The following is a 21164-nucleotide window of genomic DNA, read 5'->3' as shown; positions in this document are numbered from 1 at the left end:
TTCCAGCGACCATGCCTCGCGGAAACTCTTTCGCTGACACCGCTCTCAGCGGCGTTGGATGCACTCCCAGATCTAAAAGAATGCAGTGCCGTACATGGAATGATCCTGAACTATTCCTTTAAGGTCCCTAACCAAATGGTCTCTGAAAGTTGAATAACTGCTGAGCTTGCCATTGCTTGAAAGCTTGTAAGTACATTCTTTGCCTTGACGATCTGTCTAAAGATAAACTCGTTTCGAGTGGGTCTATACTTAGAACACCTCGTAAAATAGAGGGCTATTGGGCACGTGAAAATCTGCCGCCCGATCGGGCGATTAAAAACCTCATCTCATTTGTCTCTCTTTGTTCAGTCTCTTCTCTTGTGTCTAGCGGAGAGTCATACGAGTTGTCGTGAGAAATAACGTCTCTGCCCCTGATATGAAGGACGGTCACGGGAGCGAAAGAAACCGGCCGTAAGAAAAAATGCTTCAAAAGCATGGCCGGGTAAGATCAACGTCGCCCAAGATAACATTAAGAACTTCGATAGATATGGGTTCTTTGCCTATTTGGCCTGCCCGGTTCTAGGGACCTCTTACGGGCCTAACGCTAGCAACGAAAGGATTATCGGTAGGGACACCCCCCCCCCCCCCAAAAGACCAGCGGAGTCGGGCGCCCCACTTAATGCAGTAAAAAGCAGCGTTCAACAGAGCTGGAGTGACCTGGTTGAATCTATAAGAAATTGGAGATAGATAGCGACGTGTAGAGGCTCGGTCGGGAAAAAAGGATAAGTCTGACTTGCGTTTGAGCGAAAAGCTTCCACTTTTGAAAAGCACGCGCGTAACTGCCTGTAGTAACCCAGAGCCCTTGCCGATAGAACGGACGACTGAAGCCCGGGAGATAGCGAAATCAACTGTAGATCCTTATAGCTGTGGCGTTCTTCCAACGACCGACTTGGTCAACGTCTGAAGCAGAAGATTATCGAGAAAAATCAGACGGAAACATTGACACGTGACGGGGAACAAAGCGAAAAGCTGAAAAAACAAGGGGTGCAAATAACAGAAAACGTCGCATTCCGACTCGGCAAGATAAATGGAACCGAACACACAACTAACCCTGGCTACAATGAAAAGTGTAATCATACCCTCGGGATATGCTGATTGAGCTAGAAAAGGCATAGCACGATGCTGAATTCTGGAGCAAACTCGTACAATGCATAACAAGTACCCACGAATAATGACGCACTGCGGAAGGGTAACCTAAGCCCCCTTACACGTCCTACACGTGGGGCAAGTGCTAATCTCCTCAGTACAAAACCCCGATAACAAGGCTCACTCCGTGGCAACTTAAAACTAATGCGTAAAGCAACTTCTTCGAAAGACAGAGATCTTGGACCAAAAAGAGAATTCCTAGCTTTGGCCTGTAACAAAAAGTTGCGTAAACTTAGGTAAAACAACCCAATCGTGAACAAAAGAATTCCAGTGCTGGCCATCAGAGCACCACAATTCCAAAAAAGACGAAGACGCCACAATGGCACAACATGCAAGGGGCCCTCAGCCTTATACCACTCTCTCAAATGAGAACTGACATTTGCCACTTGGCAAACAGGCAGATGCAGCCAGTTGTTTTCAAACTCCCAATTTTGGGTACAACGCGTCAACAGCCTCCTTGCCTGGCTGATAAAACCTAGAATTCAAGCAAACTACTTTGTGTTGTGGGCGGCACGCAAACCTGTCCACGGTATGAGGCCCCCATCCAAAAGCTAAGAAATCTAATCTAAGAAAACGTCCGTCGTTAAGGGCGTAATAATCAAAATCAATGATTTGACGCAAGCGATCAGCCTCTAAGTTAGATTTCGTAGGAATCCCCTGTATGTCTAAAGAAATACCAAATCTAACGCACACTTTGAAAATTCTGAGGGGAGGTAGCGGAAAGCTAAAGTTCAGAGACTGCTACACAGTCACGCACAATGCTTAACAATATTTGGCATTATTTGTGAACAAGAGAACCATACCACTGGCTGTCCCTGCAAACCTAACACAAAGCTGGGTCAAGGCCAATTCCGCGGATTTGAGTTCCCTACAAGAAGAGCTTTTGATACTCTCTTCAGTGGACCAATTTTGTGAAAAACTTTACCATCGCTAAACGATTAAGGAAGGGCACGCGTTGTCGGAAGCGTCAGAATACCCCAAATCTTGATGGCTGGAAAGGGAAATTGCCACGGCAAAAAATGATTCAAGGAGTCCTACGTTAAGCTTCCGAAAAGCTACATCTTGACAAGCCTTGGCCCGGTTTCTCGAAAGCCGATTAACTTAATCCAGGATAAGCGTAAACGTTTTGTGTCAGGTTTTCAACTTTTTGGTGAAAGTTTCTTTTGCTTATTTTTGTTTGCAAGATTTTGTTTTCTAATGTAAACTTTTGCCAAATATCAGCGTTGATGAGAATTTGGGATTAGAAAAATAAACTCTTGGTTAATTTTTAATCTGGGATTAGTGTTAATCAGCTTTTGAAAAACCGGACCCTGGCTTGTTTAAGGATGCAGTGAAAGTCCAGGAAACACTTTTGTTAATAACGGCAAACATTTCGCATTGACATAATCCTCGCCACGGTACCCACACCGGGTAATAGAGAAATAATCTGGCCTACCACAGAGGCTAAAACCCTGGCGTTCACAATCGAGCTGTCGTTATAAAAATAGCATCAACAGTGCTTTTGAGCTTCAGAATGCTACGCCCAGTACTTGAAATAGAACCTTCGAGAGTATTACACGAAGTTAACAAAGGCCTGATCAACTTAGTATTAAGTAAGTAGAGGAATGTACAAACCGAAAGGTAAAACCGCAAACTGAAAATATTTAACGTTTCCCATCTCCGAAATCCCTGGAAAACGGCAAGAGATTTCCTATGGTCCGGAAAAATTTCGACATGGTGGTAACCTGACCGAGGGTCAAACATTTAAACAAGTGAAAACCTTTAGAAATAATTTCAAGGTCGGGTCGGAAATATCTGTAAGGACCTGAATTTTTTTTTGTACTCAAACAAGTTAACGTTCCTCAAATCAACGAATAAGCCTCTTCTTCCCCTAGGCTTGGCACTGAAATTGAAAGAGGGTTGATTATAGCTTGCGGGGAATCAAGAGCATTCCACACATCTGTTATCTAATAAATCACACATCGCCTTCGAAAACAAGACTCTTTTCCTTGAGGGCAGAAATGTTGTTAGCGCTAACCTTTGGTGGAGGAATACCAATGAAAGGAATTTTTGTAGCCGACGCGAATGACACTTAAGACAAAGCCCGGGGCACCAATCTTAACCCACTCATCGAACCACTTAGCTAAAGTGCCACGAACCGAGATCTTAGCGGAATGCCCCGAAGAGAACTCGCAACTTTGCTATTATGAAGTTTTAATCTCGGACTAACTATCATCGTAAACTAAATAATTATCATCAACAAAAATTCTAAAACGAAGTACTAAATGAAAAAAGAGGAATCGACTACACCTTCGACTTGCTCACCGGCTAGTCCTTGACCCGTGTGAGGCTTAGGAAAGAGCAACGGACACTTGACTCTCCAATGGCCAGGTTGTTGCATGCAAAGCAGGAACCTGGTTTTGTCTGGCTTCGTGGTTGACCTTCTATCGTCAGAATTGCTCTTGACAAACTCAAAGAAGTGAAAGGCATGACAAGGATGTGGATGCACGCTGATGAAGAGATCCGAACTTTAGTTTTTCCTTTGACAAAGTTTTGTCTGGCCTGAGATGTCGCACGAGCTTCAGCCCTGATAATTTCTTTTCATCGTCCTAATCGTCTGCTAGATAGTTCCTCTTGTACTCATGGACAGTTTTCCACCCGTGTTCCGACTTGTCTGCGAGAATAATATGCTTCTGGCGTTCTGCCAATAACTCCTCATCAAGCTCGAAATCTTAACGTTATCAACTGTGTAAGCCAATTTCATGTTAAAATTGATCTTCGTTCGCCTTCTTGAAACGATGCGGCTCTTCGAACTTTAATTGATAAACTTCTCGCAGGTACGAATCAGCGGATTCAGTGTTGTTCGTTTGATTTCTGACAGAGATTAATCCAGCATTTGTTTCATACAGGATAAAAGACTTTCTTAGAGACTAATGAGTCGACTAGTGAGAGAACTTCGGCTTTAGAGAGAGGGTTACTCATTCTGACGAGAACTTGAAAAAGTGGCAGTAACCGGTGATGACGGCTACAATGACTAGTCACATGCTATCTCTAGCTTAAATACGACTCAAAGCCTATCCATAATCCCGTCGTACCGCCAACTAGTACCCAGCCCCGCTGCTCCAGCGACGCAGAAATCTAATTCGTAACTACTCAAACGCCTAAAATTCCATTTTTGTTCTATGGTTTCTTGCCAGAAAAACAGGCGCGTCAGGTGTCTATCTTTTCAGGACAATACCTGGCGAACTTCAGTGTCTAAGTGCTGGACAGCGATCCTTTTGGGTGGCGTAGGCTTTCGTCTAAAAAAAAAACCTCGTATCTTGTTTTCGATCCTCGATCGTTCTGCTTTCCACATAAAGACTTAATTCCCAGTGACAAGATCACTCACTTCGTCAATGTCTCCCCACTGAGGTCTCCGACTCTCATTTCGTGCTCTAAAGCTGAAATGGAAGGGAGCACCCGCCACACTGTACGCTAGAGATTTTCGGAGTTCGTCTTCTTCCTTTGTAAACAGAAAGAACCTCCCCCAACTGTGCGAACTCTTGCTCTTCCATGATATTTGTTTGGAGTTGTTATTGGTCAGGTAATGCTGAATTTATTTTCTAGAAATGCCAGCGAAATGGGCTCGAGGTCTCTGTCATCTTTTTTTAAAAATTCCCTATTTTTTTGACTTCCATAAAGAAATATCTGCACAGATGAATGTTCATCTCTTTTGAAGGGATCTTTTCATAGGTTCTTGTTACTCCGACTGAATAACAGTATTTTCGCCGTGTTATCAGGGCGCTATGAATAGATGGTCTTGAATTTAGTTCAAGTGCTTTTCTTGACTAACTTTGACACATCCGTCATCATGGGCGTTTTTCGCCGGTTATAGCCTTCTTCCCCTAGATAATAAAATTTACTGTTACTATTTCCACTTTCGTCTAAATTCGTTATCTTCAACATCAGGGTTATGTTCTTCTTGCACCAACTTTCGTCACAAAATAGAATGGTCAAATTTTCGCTAGTTCCAGCACGAAGATTCCACGGTTTTCTTCAGAGTAGAATTATACAAAAATGACTACCTGAGGTTCTATAGAAATCAGCAGAGCCCACCATCACCTGCGCTACAACACGAAACCTATCACCATCAACTATCACCCCTATCCATTAAATCTGGCTCGAACGAATGTTTTCGCATCGTTTCCAACGGGTAGATGAGATATAATGGATTTCCCTTGGGAATGATACCATGTATACTTCGATCTTCCAGTGTTCTAAATGGAGCCAATTAAGCTGTTCGACCTGCCCTTGGCTGACGTGCATGACTTTAAGTTATCAGTCGGGTTTGGCCTTGTTTTTTCAGTTCCTGTAGAATTTCTCCAAAATCAACAGCGACGGCAGCTGACCAAACTTTCTATTCTCACCTCCAAAGTACTTTGAAGACCGAATGGCGTATCCTCAGGGCCCAGTCTCTTGGTGGTAGTTAAGTCTTCAACGACAATCAGTTTAAAGTGTAAATGAATTAAAATGATCATACTTTTTAGAGCAGGATTTTAATCAGTTGTGGACATAATTTATTTACAATTAACTTGCTGACTTCTTTGCGGAATGCCGACTGAACGGCCAGGTCCGCTGATCAGAGTTACTGGAGGGGACCCTCCACTAACTATGCGCTGATGTAGGACATGAAGCCAACTTAGTCGAAATCTAGTACCTTCAAAATTTCTGGCCTTAAATCCCATTTGCCCGACTTGACAGCCTTGTAGACGATCAAAACAAGGTTTGGTATCTCTCGGAAAAATATATAATCATTTAAAAGGGCTGCTTGGAAACCTCTTGTGCGCGAACTATCACTAACGTGAGCGTAGGCGTTTCTTATGAAACGTATGAGATGCACGGCAGATGACGTCGTGTAGGGGCGACCTTTAGCGCTTGACGTCATCTCGTTGTAAATTGCTGTAAACAGGCCTGCCCAACCGGACCCCGGGAAAAAGGGGCGTAACTGATTCTCCAACTGTTGTTCCACTGCAGTGGCACGAAAAGGAGTGTAGGTGCCTATTTCTTTCTGATTTCCCACTGCAGTTAAAAACTGTATCTTCCTATCATTTGACCAGAAAAACGGGTGCTTAAGGGCCTCTGATGCCTTCGGCCGGTCATCTTTATTTGCACTTAACAATAGCATCACCAAGTCCTTGGCTTCATCAGTAATGTCTGGACTGAGTGATGTTGAATTGTTCAGAATGTTTTGCTCAATGGCGCCAATCGGAGAGTTTTGAATGGGATTGCTACCCTCAAAAGGGTGATGTCCCTTTGCCAACAAGTAATGCAAAATAAGACCGGAGGCAAAAATATCTGATTCAAATGAATGTACAAAGGGTCTAGTAGACAGAAGCTCTGGGGCCATCCAACACCTTGATCCAGCATTGGAATGAAATACGCTAGAGCCAAGCGACATCCCAGGGCCAAGGTTTTTGCTAAGGCCAAAATCAGAGATCTTTAGGAATGGCCTGCCTTTGCCTTTGATGTAAGTGTACAAAACATTTGATGGTTTTAAATCGCGATGCAAGAGCTTATTCTCGTGCAGATATTTGACCCCTGTCAACATATCATTGCACAGACTTGGAAGGCAGTTTTCATCAAATTGCTCCTTCAAAAGTTTATCCAGGTCGCCCTCCATAAGTTCCAGAACAATCCAAGTGAAGTCGGGCTCAAGAATGAACTTTAAATACTTCACAACCTGGAAGCAGCTGGAAAGCTGAACCAGACTTTCAATTTCGCGGTCTATTTGACGTGTTCTCAACCGCAATCTTTCAACCCTTTTCAAGGCTGTCTCCCTGCCATCGGCTTTGTTTATGGCAGCATAAACAACGCCAAAAGTTCCCGAGCCAATATGGTCTGCGTGGAAGAAGAAATCATCCACTTTCTGTACATTTCTTCTTCTCACAACTTGCGATAATCTTTCATAATGACATTTGGAAACAGGGTTCCACGGAATACATGGCTCTGGCTGTTTTTGCTTAAGGGGTCTTCGAACCTTTCGCAAAAGGCTTTTCTTGTACCATGCTATATCAACCACTGAACAGTCTTTCTTGTTCTTTAGGTGACAGTCCGCTCCGTATCTAAGCAGTGACGGAATAGTATGTCTCCAAAAAACTGACCTTTCACCTTTTGGAGAAGGCATCCGTGAAACCTTTCGGCAACTAATATGTAAAGGGCTGTCACCATCTTCATTCTGCTTATTCACATCAGCACCTTTTAGAAGCAGAAGATCAACCAAGGGCATCACTCGGGGGTCATTGTAATTGCATAATCTATGCAAAAGAGTGTTGCCCTTACTGTCTGTAATAAAAATTGTTTCACTGTCAATGCCAATACTTCCTTGGATAAAGGAATGCAGGTCACTGAATTTTGCGCTCTCCATTAACAATAAAAACGTGTTTTTGCTTTGGTACTCTAGCCATGGATCCAACCCAAAGTTCATCCCCTCCGACCATTTGTTTAGAGGTTCCAAAACTGGTGAATCTTCAGTCTCGTCCCGTGAACATCTACAGATGAGTGGAGAACGTCCCTTGTTATCTAGTACATTGGGTTGTGCCTCTTTCTTCAAAAGGTATTCCGCCATAATCCACGATTCGGCCAAGTGCAAGGGAGTCTGGTCATCATCGTTAGCTATGTTCACCTTACAGCCACTACTGATGAGGGTTTCAGCAATCCTTACCATTCCACCATGATGGACTGAATGATGGCTTGCCAAGACATGGAGGGGTGTATTTCCCTCATCGTCTTTACTCTTAAAAACATCTTTGTTGCAATCAGAAATAAACCTGATTTGTTTTACGCTCTCTTCAATCAGAATTTCTCCTATGTCCTCTATTCTTGTTTCTGTGGAACTGTTCTGAAGCTCGTGTAGCCACGACTTGATGTTCTTTACTATGAGGTGCACTATCGATTGACGTCGATGGTTCCTGGCCGCAACATCTGCTCCTGCTTCAATAAGTAGACCCCAGGTTTTGATCATATAATGTTCTCGAGGAAATTCTTCATATAGACCAGTCTGGCCGGTTGATCTATCAGTGGACAAAGTGTGGAGAAGGGGTGTATCACCAGAATGGTTGCGGATGTTTACATCAACACCAGATTCAATAATAAGTTGGAGGGTCTCTAAGTGTTCATCGGTTCCTTGGAGTGATGCTATTTTTGCCACATAAAACAACGCTGTGTTACCCTCTTGGTCCTTGATGTTGCTACTGGCTCCTAGGTCTAAGAGAGTTTTGAACAAAAGAGGGCTTGTTGCTGCGCACATCAGGGGTGTCTTGCCATTAAGCTCTTTGATGGAAATATCAGGTGAACAGCCTGATTCCACTAAGTCCTTCAGCAGATATACTAGGATTTCTTCTATCCAACACTTCTTCTGGCCAAACTCTCCTGAAGGCATTCTTTCTAGGGCCTTACAGATTTCAAGTACAAATGACTTTTTGTACTCGAGGTTCATTCTGTCGGTGATAAGAATCCCTACCTCCAGTGGGTTGCAGACACACGACTTACCTACATCACCTTCAAGAGCAGTGCACACTTCTGGTGATATTTGGGAAAGGATGCATAGGTTTACAAAGTTACATGGATCATAATCATACGTTTTGTGCTCATTCAGCAACAATTTGACAATGGTTGCATCATGACGATATATGGCTATGTCCAATGCTGTTGGCCTTCTTGAGCCCACAAATTGAAATTTATTATTCGTAGCATTTTCCAGAAGCCACGACACAAGCTTTGCATCACCAATTGCAGAGGCGGTGTGAAGGAATGACCAGCCATCATAGGTGATGTTAGCAGGAACACCTCTCTGAACAAAATCTCGAATTCTGCTGCTTAAATTTGACAAATTACTGGCGCTGCTAGGAGGCATGAGACATTCCTTTAAATCAGGACTTGTTTTTAACAAATCCACAACAGTGACATCAGCTTTCATACTTGCAGAAATTCCTGTTTCTTTCAAAATATCATTTTCTGACGTAAACAGCGCACTGAGGGTAACATCTGAGCAACCGGTTGTATCAACTTCGCGAAGGTTAGGACAATACCATCTAATCAGCTTTATCAAAGCAATACCCTGATCAGATTCATCAATGTCGTTCACAAAAGAAATATCTTGTAAAATAAGCCTCTTAAGCATTTTGGCAGGTTTGCATACTTCGAGGAGCTCCTTCTTCGATGTAAAGCATCTCCTTGAAAGATCAATTTGCGTGGTCTTAGCAGATAATTTTACATCCTTTATCACCTGAGACAGTGACTTCTCGGATTCTGCACTGCAGTCCAGCGTCAGCTCCTCACAATACTGCAGATAAAGGTAACCATCTGCACTAATTTTTAAGGGGCTTTCATCAGATAGGATACTCTGGAGGTACTCCAGCGTCTTCTCTTGGTTTCCAGAAGTACATTGTTCATGACTGCTAATGTCTGAGAGTGACCAACGTGTTCGCTCTTGAAATAGCTCTTCTACAATGTTTAAAGAGATGTTTCCTCCTCCAGTAGCATTTTGCACAATGTCAACTAGTAATTCCTGAACTTCTGCTGAAAGCATCTTGTCCTTGTCCATATCTTGATCCATGTGGCTGCCCGCACAGTCTAAAACATTGAAAAAAGATGACAATTCTTATTAATTATCCACTTAATCTTTAGCAATAAATAATTTTTATATCTTATTGGACGATTTAGTGTGTAGGGTGAGTCAAAAGACTAGACCACCATTTTGGATGGATGTTGGGAGGAATGGGTTACCTCTCCCACTCTTACCTTACCCCCTGGGTGGCAATTTCTCTCCCGAAACTTCCTCTGCTTTAGAAATTGAAGATGGCAGCCAAAAATTCCGGGTAGGATTATTAAAATATGCCTGCACTGCAGGCTAATTTTTTCATACTATATTTTTAGCAAGTGAATTGTAAACAACAATGTGCATTCTCTTGACCAGTTATGGTAAAATGGCATGATAGTTGCATAATAAATGATGTACATATCCACCACTTTTACCAACTGAACAAAAAGTGAACCAAAAAACTACTTTATTTTTGTAAAATGTGGTCGGAAATTTCAAATATCACGGGACAGCTACTCGGAGGTGAGTAGTACTTGGTTAGTCACCTCCAAGTTATCCAATCAGCACATGCGGAGATCACTATTCACTTGACTGTGTGCAATATTAATATACTAATTTATTTTAAATTTGTATTACTTCATCATTCTTTGAAATAAATTATCTACTTCAAAGAATGATGAAGTAATACTTTTAACAAATAAAAAACATTAATTGACACATGTAATATAATTATGTTAACTTGCCCAGAAAGATTCAAAAGTCACTTAGTTATCTAGGATGTTGAGTGACTTGTCTTTAAACATGAATGATGCTAAGTTTCATTTATTCATTCATTCACTTACTCACTCTCTTACTCACTAACCTGTGATCAGGCATACTTTTCTTTAGAGAAGGTGCGAAAAGGTACGCCTGATACAATTTCTTATTGAGTCGTCTGCCACCCACCTGTCAAGATTGATGTTATCTTGTGTCATGCTATAAATTTGAGCCAATCAGATTTTATCAGAAATTACCTGCACGTTGCGATTCAAAGGAAGACGACGAATTAAAACAAAATAGAACTCTACCCGTCACTATCCATACAATCAAACCTACTAGTATTTCTGGAAATCCCGCTTGACATTTGGTGCAGTTTTTCTGTTTAAACCATCAAGGAACAAAGAATTTCAAGATCACAGAATCACAGAAAAAGCCCAATCCTTCATGATCAACAGCACAATATATTTTATTTAAACTCAAATATTTAAGTCAAAGATGTCAACAAAAGATTGTAACATCTCCGAGGAAAATGGACTTTGAGAAATTATAGTTTTCCAGCAGCAGCAGCCACTCAACTATTATTTTGTAAGTGTCGATAAACCATGGATGCATGCATTGTTCAGTGCTTCCGTAAACAATGTTGATTTCTCTGTCAAGCTCAGTTGATTCCTGATTGTGGCAGCACTATAAGTTCTTTGGATTGAGAAACATTTCCAAGTCAGTGGAAAAGGAACAATGCATTTTTTTATGGAACGTTCGGGACTGTAAAAAACATTATTGCCAAATCTCGTAAGATACAACTATATTGTCAGACTAACCATTCTTCGGATGCATTAATTCCCTCTGTTCTCCCTTTCAACATTTTTGAAAACAAAATCTAAAGTCGAAGCAACAGCAGCTGTAAACAGAGCCTAAACATCATTCCTGTTTAAATCCTTCTCGGCAGCATAATATGATCAGATGTTAATCAATTTTACTAAAGTATAATTTGCATATTTATCTATTAATTCTCGTATTTTTAACTTAAGAATGCGCATCTGATCATAGTCATGTTAGGATGCGCACTAAAAATGAATAAATTATTATTATTGTTGTTATTATTATTATTATTATTATTATTATTATTATCATTATTATTATTGCAGTTCTGTAACCAATCGGAGCGAGGCTCCAAGAGCTCTATTGTTTTTCGGCCAATCAGAGTAAAGTCCAGATTTTGGACTAAGGGCAGACGACTCGTGAAGAAATTGTATCAGTCATATCTTTTTGCACCTCATCTCTAAAGAAAAGTACGCCTGATTGCAGGTTACTTAATCACTGGCTCGTTTGCTAGCTATCTCTCTCTCACAAACACACATGTACACACACAAATACCCGTTCATAAACCTTACTCATATTCAAAACTGACCAATTGGACCTCAGAGGGTTGGATCTAGGGAAAAGTGACGTCATTCACCCAATAGCCTAAAATTTCATTATGTAAATGCAGTTTATCATGTATGCAAAACACGAGTTTAAAAATCTGAAAGTCCAAAACTCCCGTGCTGCATATTAATTCAGTCACGTACACACGCATTGCATTCTTAAGCTAGTGAGTCTTTGATGCCATTTTCTCCTTGATCCAGCTCTCTCAAGATTTTAAAGTTAGTAATGGCCAACCATTAACTAGGAAAATTCCAGTGAAAATAAACTAGTGTCTTTTTGAAATTATAATCCTTAAAACTTGGCTCACTTTGTGTTTCGTTTGAAATTCATTTTTAAAAATATTTGATTTTCTGATCATAGCACCACTTTAAAGTGCTGCTACAACCAAAAAAAACAATTCTTCTTTTTCTTTGGATTTCAAAACTATGTTAACTAAACACTAAGTGACCCAAGTTCTGATTTTAAAGAGACACCTGTTTATTTTAACTGGAATCTTGTTATTTATTGATCCGCCATTACTAACCTTAAAATCTTGAGAGAGCTGGGTCAAGGAGAAAATGACGTCAAAGACTCACTAGTTTAAGAATGCAATACTTGTGAATGCTGCTGAATTAATATGCAGCACAGGAGTTTTGGGCTTTCAGATTTTCAAACCAGTGTCTTGCATATATAATAAGTTGCATTTACACACTGAAATTTTAAGCTACATGTAGTGAGTAAATGATGTCATTTTCCCTAGATCCAACCCTCCAATCAGTCAGGTCAGTTTTGGATGTGAGTAATGGTGGACCGTGAAATCCAAAACTTACACTCAAAACTCAAAAGCTCAAAATTTTGCCAGTCAAGTGTTCAGCAAACACGCTTTCAAAATCTGAAGAAAAAGGAAGTAGCACTTGAAAGTTAAAGACTGCAACCAGTTTAGAAATCAGTGCCTGTCAGACACTGCAAATAACACAACTCCAAACTGAATCGGCAGCCTTTTAATTGTTATAAGAAAGGAACCAACAAGCAAAATTCCAGAAGAAGTCATCTGTGATTTCAGCTACAAATGACTTTATATACGTACCAACTACTGATACAAGCTCAATCCCCAAAGATATGGCTGGGCGCATGAGGCAAGCCATGTTTATCTTTGCCAATCAGGCACCAGTTGTTTAGCCTCCCACACAGACATTCTTGTGACTTGTCAAGAGAAAAGATTGCCTTCACAAGTCACAAGAATATCTCCGAAGGAGGCTACCAGTTGTTCAAAGGCTGTATAAATTTATCCAGTGGATAAGTCAATATCCAGAGTATAAAAAATGTAATTTGTGGTAATTTAAAATTAGCATATTAAATTGCTATTTTGCCAGCACGCATCAGAAGCCTGGTGAGCTGTGTTAGGTGTGCAGTGTTTTGTGGGATTTAGGTTTGCAGTTTGTGGGTGTTCTATGGCCAGCCTTCCCCACATAAAGTTGTTGCTTTTGGTTTTATATTGTTACGATGGTCACTAGAATACTATTTTATTTCCTTCCTATTGTTTTTGGATCCTTCTTTTAGTAAGAATAATTATTGTATATAATGCATTTAGTACTTAAAGTAGGATACCCTACAACCCCAATGGTTGCACCACTTCTTTGGTCAGGGGCATAAATTCCCAATTTTTTCCACCAGCTGGTTTTTAGGGGTTCTCGTGTCCGGTTATGGCATGGTGGATTGGCTGGCCAACACACCTAATTATTATTGTTGTGTTGTCCGGTTGAGAAGTGGAGGCAAAATTACTTCATGTCAAACGTTGGCCAACATTTTTTTACATATCTTGTTAGGAGGAAGTGTGGCCCAGTGGTTGGGGCACTTTCCTTGAGATCTGGTGATCCCGGCTTCAAGACATGTTCTGGCCACTGGTTGAATTTGCTCTCAGCTGCACTTGTAAATACCCAAATAGCTTGCCTTCGGCCAGATGGGATTTGTAACAGTTGTTGTTGAATGTTCTGTTATGTTGTGGTTGTGTTCATTGACCCTGAAAAGCCCCTCTGGGAAGTGGTCAATTAAGTATGCAAGGTGAAGCCATGTATGTATGTATGTAGGTACCAGTATGTAACTAGATGTGCTTATTGTGCAATAAGGGGGGCAAATACTGCAAATACTGCAATCGGTCGAAGTCACTCAGAGGAGGCTGGGTTCAATTAAGCACGCCTGGTGCACTGATGCCTGATGAACAACCCATCGTCCACCCTGAATTTGCTCTGAATTCACTATTATCGTTAATTTTGGACACTGTGGGACTTCGGGAAATGGTCATAATTGTTTGAAAAGATAACCCAAGTGTATTGACATAGGACTTGAACCTGGGAATGTTGATTAATTTAACCCATCACCTAACCGCTTGACCACCACACAAGCTGCTCAGGGACAATACACTGTATTTTATGCCTAATTAATATAACTTAGGCCTAATTACTCTTCAGCAATATTATTCTATGGGAGACTTCCATAAATCATTTTTGAGAAAGTGGTGGCTTGATCTTCAGTGGTGAAGCAGTTCCTATAGAGTTGAAACTCCTGTTTCAAATCCTTTCCACGGGTGACTTATCCACTGGGTAAAGTTATCCGGTCTTTGAAAAAATGGGGTAAGAAATTTACCAGCCCAAACCAAGCAGGAAGCATAAATTTGCAGACATTATTGTTAGACGACGAAACGATATATGCAATGAATCATGTATTGAACTGCGGATATGAAATCATGAGAAGCTATGATCCTCACAGCAATTGCTAAATCAGACTGCGTTCATAACTGTGAGGATCATAGCTTCACTTGATTGTTAGAGCAACTGTTGAAATGGCATATACCATATTTACTCGATTAAACGCAGCCCTGACCCTCAAATAAACGCTGCAGATGGAAGGAAAAGTACCAATAAACGCCATGCTCAAATAAACACCGCACCCAATCAGAAGAATGGGGCGTTTATTTGAGTATTGTGAGAAAGTACAAGTTTAATTAATTCTCTGAATGTTGACAACAAGCCAAACAATTAAGATTCTAACTCAGCAAAAATGCAAGACATTAGAACTTTTAACATGTTTCTGTTCAAATGATCTGTACCTTAATTGCTGCCAGTGACTTAAGAAATATGATTTTGAAATAAATGCCGCCCTCGAATAAACGCCACATTGGACACACTCAAAATTGAATAAACACTGCTGCGTTTAATCAAATAAATACGGCATGTGAAGAGAAGTTGAAAGTGAAAATTTAAAGATCTTCAATGAAACGCATTGAATCAGCAAGTAACTGGTCAAGATGTGCAACTGGTTTTCCGTTTGTTCCTTTTTTTTTCCTTTCTTGACTCGGCACAAGGGGGTCGGGTAGAGGTCCAGCGCTGGACTAGAAACCCCCTTGCTCGGTTGCGCTCTACCCCTGAAGATTCGCAGCCATTTACGAGCCTAATGGTGTCGCAGTCAGCTTTTCTTTCCCTTTGAGTTGTTTAGATTTGCCTCATTTAATACACCTGTGTTTCATTTTGCATGGGATTTCTTTGGGTTTTGGAACTGCCCTTTCCTGTTTTTTAAGAACGAAGGGTTTGTGTAGGGATTGTTTCTTATTTCTTATTCTTATTTTTTAAGAACGAATAATTTTCATGTTCAAATATTTGTTTATCCCTCTTGATTTAGTTTCTTATACATGTACTATCTGGCTGTTTCTGAAATTAAAGTTTTTGTTTTCACACAGAGTTTGTTTTGTTTCCTAACTCCACTGTGAGGTTGAGAGTTTGCTTTGTGAATTTCTCTTCCTCATTTCACAGACTAATTTTTGGTTATAATTTTCCCTCAACTCACCATCCACACACACAGTATTTTCCCCACACCTACCCACTTTACTAGAGATTATTATTTCAGTTAGTGGAGAGAAACCCCTTCTCGTAGGGGGATTCTTGCTGCAGCACCATAATCATGCCACAAAGGTTGCTAGTCTACTGCTGTTTTTGTTTTTTTTACTTTATACAACTATCTAACTCAGCAAAAATGCAAGACATTAGAACTTTTAACATGTTTCTGTTCAAATGATCTGTACCTTAATTGCTGCCAGTGACTTAAGAAATATGATTTTGAAATAAATGCCGCCCTCGAATAAACGCCACATTGGACACACTCAAAATTGAATAAACACTGCTGCGTTTAATCAAATAAATACGGCATGTGAAGAGAAGTTGAAAGTGAAAATTTAAAGATCTTCAATGAAACGCATTGAATCAGCAAGTAACTGGTCAAGATGTGCTTGTGTTCAAATTCTACCGACTGAGTCCTGCTTCATACGTGACTTTAGAGATGACATCCTTAGAAAATAAAAACTCAAATCTATTCATGTTGTGTCCTTTGATAAATGGATTAGCAACTTGTCACTTAGAATTGTTGAAGAGTTTATCCTGATTACAAAGAATTATTTTAATATGTTTAGTGGTGGATAAAAAATGAACATACCACACCCTTTAATAGGCCTTGTGTCAAGCTTTTTGCAACTAAGAGGTCTGTGAGTGACCTACAAATAAAAAAGCAGTGAGCAAACCAACTAGGTACTTTTAGACTCCTGCACAAATAACAAAAAGTGACATTACAATTGGGTTAAATTTGAAGCCTTTGAATATCAGGGCTGCTGCCTAACAGTCGTCCGGTCGCCTGGGGCGCCTTACTTGGGAGTGTGGGCAACCAATTTAAATTTCTGAACAAGTAGCTTAAACGGGCACCTGACTTATCACAAGGTGATTCATCCTCCTTTCTTGTAAATTTGATCCCAGCTGGAGATTAAACAATGAAAAAAACGATACGATCAAAGGGAACGGCAGCTAAACAAGGGTAATTTCTTCTTGCCTTGTGTCGAGAAACACAATTAGCTTCACAGTCAATATTGTCAATTTCTTACCGCTAGAAAAAGATTCAACGTTCAGGTACTAAGAATTACTATTGTTTTTAGATTCCTTTTACTTTCTTTTTAAACTGAAGACTTCTTGTTGTTGTTGTAACTTCACAAGCCCTTACCCCTCAAATACAATCAGAATGATTTTGTTATATTGGTTAAGAATAATAACTATATCTTTGCATTTCAGCTTTCATAGAATTAAATTGTATGTCAATTATTGACATCCTTCTGTTGGTTTGTTCGTGGTCTTAATTCAGATCTACCGGTATGCACAAAATTCCAGGATAAAGAAACTGGGGAATACAACTGGGATAGTTGTACATGTACATGTACATGTGAATCGTTTCAAATCATTAATTTTGTCAATGGAAATAGCCGGAAAATTCTTAAGACTTACAGGAAAATGTGTGAAAGGTTAACATGATCGCCCACTCTTTTAGGCCATCTATATCCAGGGCATATCCAATCGATAGTTTCGACACTCGATTGAAATCGAATGCCTGCATCCTTGTGATTATCGATTTTGATCAATTCTTTAAATTACATATTGATTTATCAATTTTTTTGAAATTTATCTTAAGGAAAATCAACGAAGATCGCATTGATTCACTTTTACAATTTGAGTGTTTAGTTTTAGCATTCAAATAAACCACAGTTCACTTAATAAAGGGCTGTTAAGCTAAAATGTTGCCTTAATTAAACAGCTAAAATTACAGCTGCATATATCAGTGTTCCAGGATCCTGGAGAGAAAAAAAAAACAACAAAAGTAGCAACCATTGGAGAAAGAAGTAACATTGTCTTAAATCATATTCAAAGTCGATTCAAAGGTAAGTTCAAGGGTAAGTTTATGGGAGCGGATTAAAAGTGAGGCTTATCTTTTTTGATTTTCTGTTTCCATGGACTGGATGTGACAGAAACTCGTGATTATCGATTTCAATCGATTAAATTGACTAATCAATCGAGACAAATATCGAGTACCATCGAGTTTTATCGAATAATCGATTAGCTTTTTGATGATCAATTTCCTTAGAAAGAGAAAAAATACCTTTGCAATTCCAAGGTTGCATGTACATGCTTCATATATTTTGAGAAGTATACAATACAATACAACAACTGGTATATTTTGAGAGGACCTATTAGTTCTCTTCCTAAGCTTGAAGGAATTTAGTGGGCTAAAACAGGGGCACCCAAGGATAATCTTGCGTGAAATATATGTTCAGGAGAGTTAAACTGTTCTACGAATTTCGGTTTTACGTTGCAAACAGCTATAAATCTCTTTACTAAAACGTCACTTAAAAGATTCTGCAACCAGGGAAGAATAGTCCCTTAGGTTTTTGGAAGGGATATTTTGCAATTTTCCGCACTTTGTAATTACAAGTCTTCTCGGATAAGGACTGTAAACCGGAGGTCCTGGAAGGTAACGTTCACATAGCAATTTCTGAAATGAAGATTTCATTCCCCAAAATTTTCAGACAAGATATATATCCGAACAGATCAAAGTATTCAACTTTGTAGGTGATAAAAACATCTCTATCGACAGTCTTTATACATTACAAGCAGCCTAGAAATGTCTCTCAAAGGCTTTTGGCTTAATTTGCTCGTTAGGAGCCCTTGCCGAATTTAAAAGAGCGCGCGATCATGTTTCAACCATTCACACATAAATTTTCCTGTAAGTTTTGAAAATTCTCTGCCTAGAAAAGATTTACAACTGTTCCAGTAGCTGTCAAGACAAAGGTTTTTTTTGTTCTGCGGTTGGCATAATTTAAATATCAAAAGAACTGTTAAATAAACAGTAAATATCGCTATAATACATGTACATAAGTACGTGCTTACGTTCACTCCTCGTTCGCGAATTTCAATTACTTGATCTCATCCCCGATTACAGGTAATGGTTGTTAGAAAGCTCTATCTGCTTTCCGTTATATTCCACTTTCACTGGTTATTAAAAACAATTAAGAGTAACTAACTTGACAGTGGTAAAAAAGCCACCTTAATAAAGTCGATGGTTTTGGCGCAAATTTTAATATTTGTCCTCAAGGCAAACTTTCACTAAATCAGACCCATTTTTAAAAGAAAATTACTCACCACCTATTCAATCCAAGAACTATTTCCGCACAAATCCACGTCACCCTGCCAAAACAATTTTTTTACTCGGAGAAAGCAAATCGAAGAAAGCTCAAGATACCTTCTGACTAAACTGAAACTGAAACTCCCGCCGAAATAACGGATTTAACGGCATCAGATCCGACTCCATTCGCCATGAGAATCGCCGGTAGAGACTGGAATCGATCCTAGTTATTTATACATATTACCAGGCCTACTCATTCGGTGCTCATTCGCCATATTCAGCTTGGTATTCAGCTTGCTTCCTTCCGCTGGGCAATTACCATAAATCACGTACGTGACTTTCTAGCGGTGTTGTGTTTAATACAAAGACGCTATTTACAAAGGTTTGTATGGAAACTCAACGGTTTTGTTTCAAACGTCATAAAATGTAATGATTGACTTGCCTTGATGCCGCGATGTATTCTTTGATGTTTGCCGGCGGCTCAGACCGTTTTGAAGCTTTTTCGGCGTGCTAGCGCTAATTTGGTGTACCATTGCTGCGTAGCCTGCGTAGCTGGCGGGATAATTTTATTGCAGGCCAGATTATTTAAACTCGCGAGAATAAATCGATGGTTGCTTCGTTGCTTTGGTCCCTAGTGAAAATTTCAAATTTACTAGTTCCCATACCAGTCGCGACCTTCTCGCGCTAAAACCATCAACTCGTGAGTAATGCACTTATAATTGGCTTTCCCGGGGGTCAACCCCGGGAACACGCGGGGGATGGTGCATTTTTGACAAATTTTTGGGGTGCGCGTGGTGGGGACATATAGGGAGCTTAAGCACGCGCGTTTTTGAGACGCGGACGGCAACCGGAAGTGAGCTGTTTTCCCTTTTAACTTGTCTTTACACAATCACATTTACATTGCTAAGTATCTTTTCTCCATTAGAAATGATTAGTGTAAAAATCTGGGAGACACCACTGCCCTGACACGCCAAAATGTTCTCTTCCGGTTGCCGTCCGCGTCCCAAAAATGCGCGTGCTTAAGCTCCCTATATAAATAATTTTTGAGACGTGGACGGCAACCGGAAGAGAATATTTCGCATGCAAGGACAGTGGCATTTCCTCGATTTTTTTACTTATCATCTTTAATGGAGAAAAGATACTTAGCAATGTAAATGTGGTTGTGTGAAGGCAAGTTAACAGGGAAAACAGCTCACTTCCGGTTGCCGTCCGCATCTCAAAAACGCGCCAGACCCCAGGGATGCACCCCCGGGATTTGGTCGACGTTTTATTTATTTATTTATTTATTTATTTATTTATTTATTAGACTTCCAACAAATTACAACCAATTACAACCAAATTTTTGTATACTACTTTCCCCACCGACGCAGCACCAAACTTTATTTAGAAACTACCTCCTTCTTCCAACAAATTACAATAGCAGGACAGATGAGAACCACGAGTCCCCTAGGTTAAACTCTTATTTTACAGATTAAGGCTAAGTTCCAACTTCAGTGATTAGGTCTCAACTCTCGTTTATCTTATTGCTATAGCAATATTTAGTTCTAGAGACTGATTTAGAATGGTCAGTTTTTTAGAGGTATGGTTGGTGTGTATATCCATGAGATCTTTCATCATGCAGTTGTACAAAGCATGGCATGGTTTACGAAGGAAAAGAAACTCGGTTATTGCCGACGGTTTTGATAAATTCGTCGTGAGAGGTGAATATCATGGAATTTTTTTGCTGTATGTTCTGCTCCTTTTAGTACGTTGGATGTTTTTATGAATTCCTAGTAATTTGCACTCGCTTTAGCCACTCGCCAACGCGATTCTTTGCAGTCCGCCATGTTGGATGAATAGAGGAGAAAGACTGGTGCTAAACATTGCCTCGATCACATTCACTAGGTTCTTCCGGTGCACGCATTTTGTTGTGCATCAACAAGGATCAAGAGAGCAAAAAAATTGTCCTCTAACTTGGCCATGTGCAGGTACTTGTTAATAAATCTTTGTGACTGATGTTGTTGCCCATGCAGATTGCTGGTAATGCCGTTTCCGAGCTCCTAGATTTCAAAATTTTCTAGGGAAGCATGCCCCCAGACCCCCGTAGGGAAAAGGGGCCACAGCCGTCTATTTTACAAAACCAGCAGTTTACTAAAAAACTTATCGAAACCCCTGCACGGTGTCCCATTTGGTATCATGAACGCTGCGTCACTGATTAGTGCAAGGAGAGCAAAAAAAAATAGACATATATCTGTTATTACTGCAAAATGGAAATGAAGGTATTCTGGCTGCT

At 40.2% G+C, this 21164-nt stretch overlaps 1 protein-coding gene across 1 annotated transcript; it reads right to left on the bottom strand.

Moving 5' to 3' along the window:
• Nucleotides 1-4005: 4005 nt before the first annotated feature.
• Nucleotides 4006-19067, bottom strand: LOC138052881 (uncharacterized). Its single transcript, XM_068899477.1, has 4 exons — nucleotides 18910-19067; nucleotides 16388-16445; nucleotides 12736-12797; nucleotides 4006-9774 (listed from the first exon to the last, which is right to left on the bottom strand). The coding sequence occupies exon 4, from the start codon at nucleotides 9755-9757 to the stop codon at nucleotides 5843-5845; it is 3915 nt and encodes a 1304-aa protein (XP_068755578.1). The 5' UTR covers nucleotides 9758-9774; nucleotides 12736-12797; nucleotides 16388-16445; nucleotides 18910-19067; the 3' UTR covers nucleotides 4006-5842.
• Nucleotides 19068-21164: the final 2097 nt, after the last annotated feature.

The sequence above is a fragment of the Montipora capricornis genome, chromosome 6 (assembly GCF_036669925.1).
Source record: "Montipora capricornis isolate CH-2021 chromosome 6, ASM3666992v2, whole genome shotgun sequence".
In the NCBI taxonomy this organism is placed as follows: domain Eukaryota; kingdom Metazoa; phylum Cnidaria; class Anthozoa; order Scleractinia; family Acroporidae; genus Montipora; species Montipora capricornis.
This window is presented reverse-complemented; position numbering and strand designations above follow the sequence as displayed.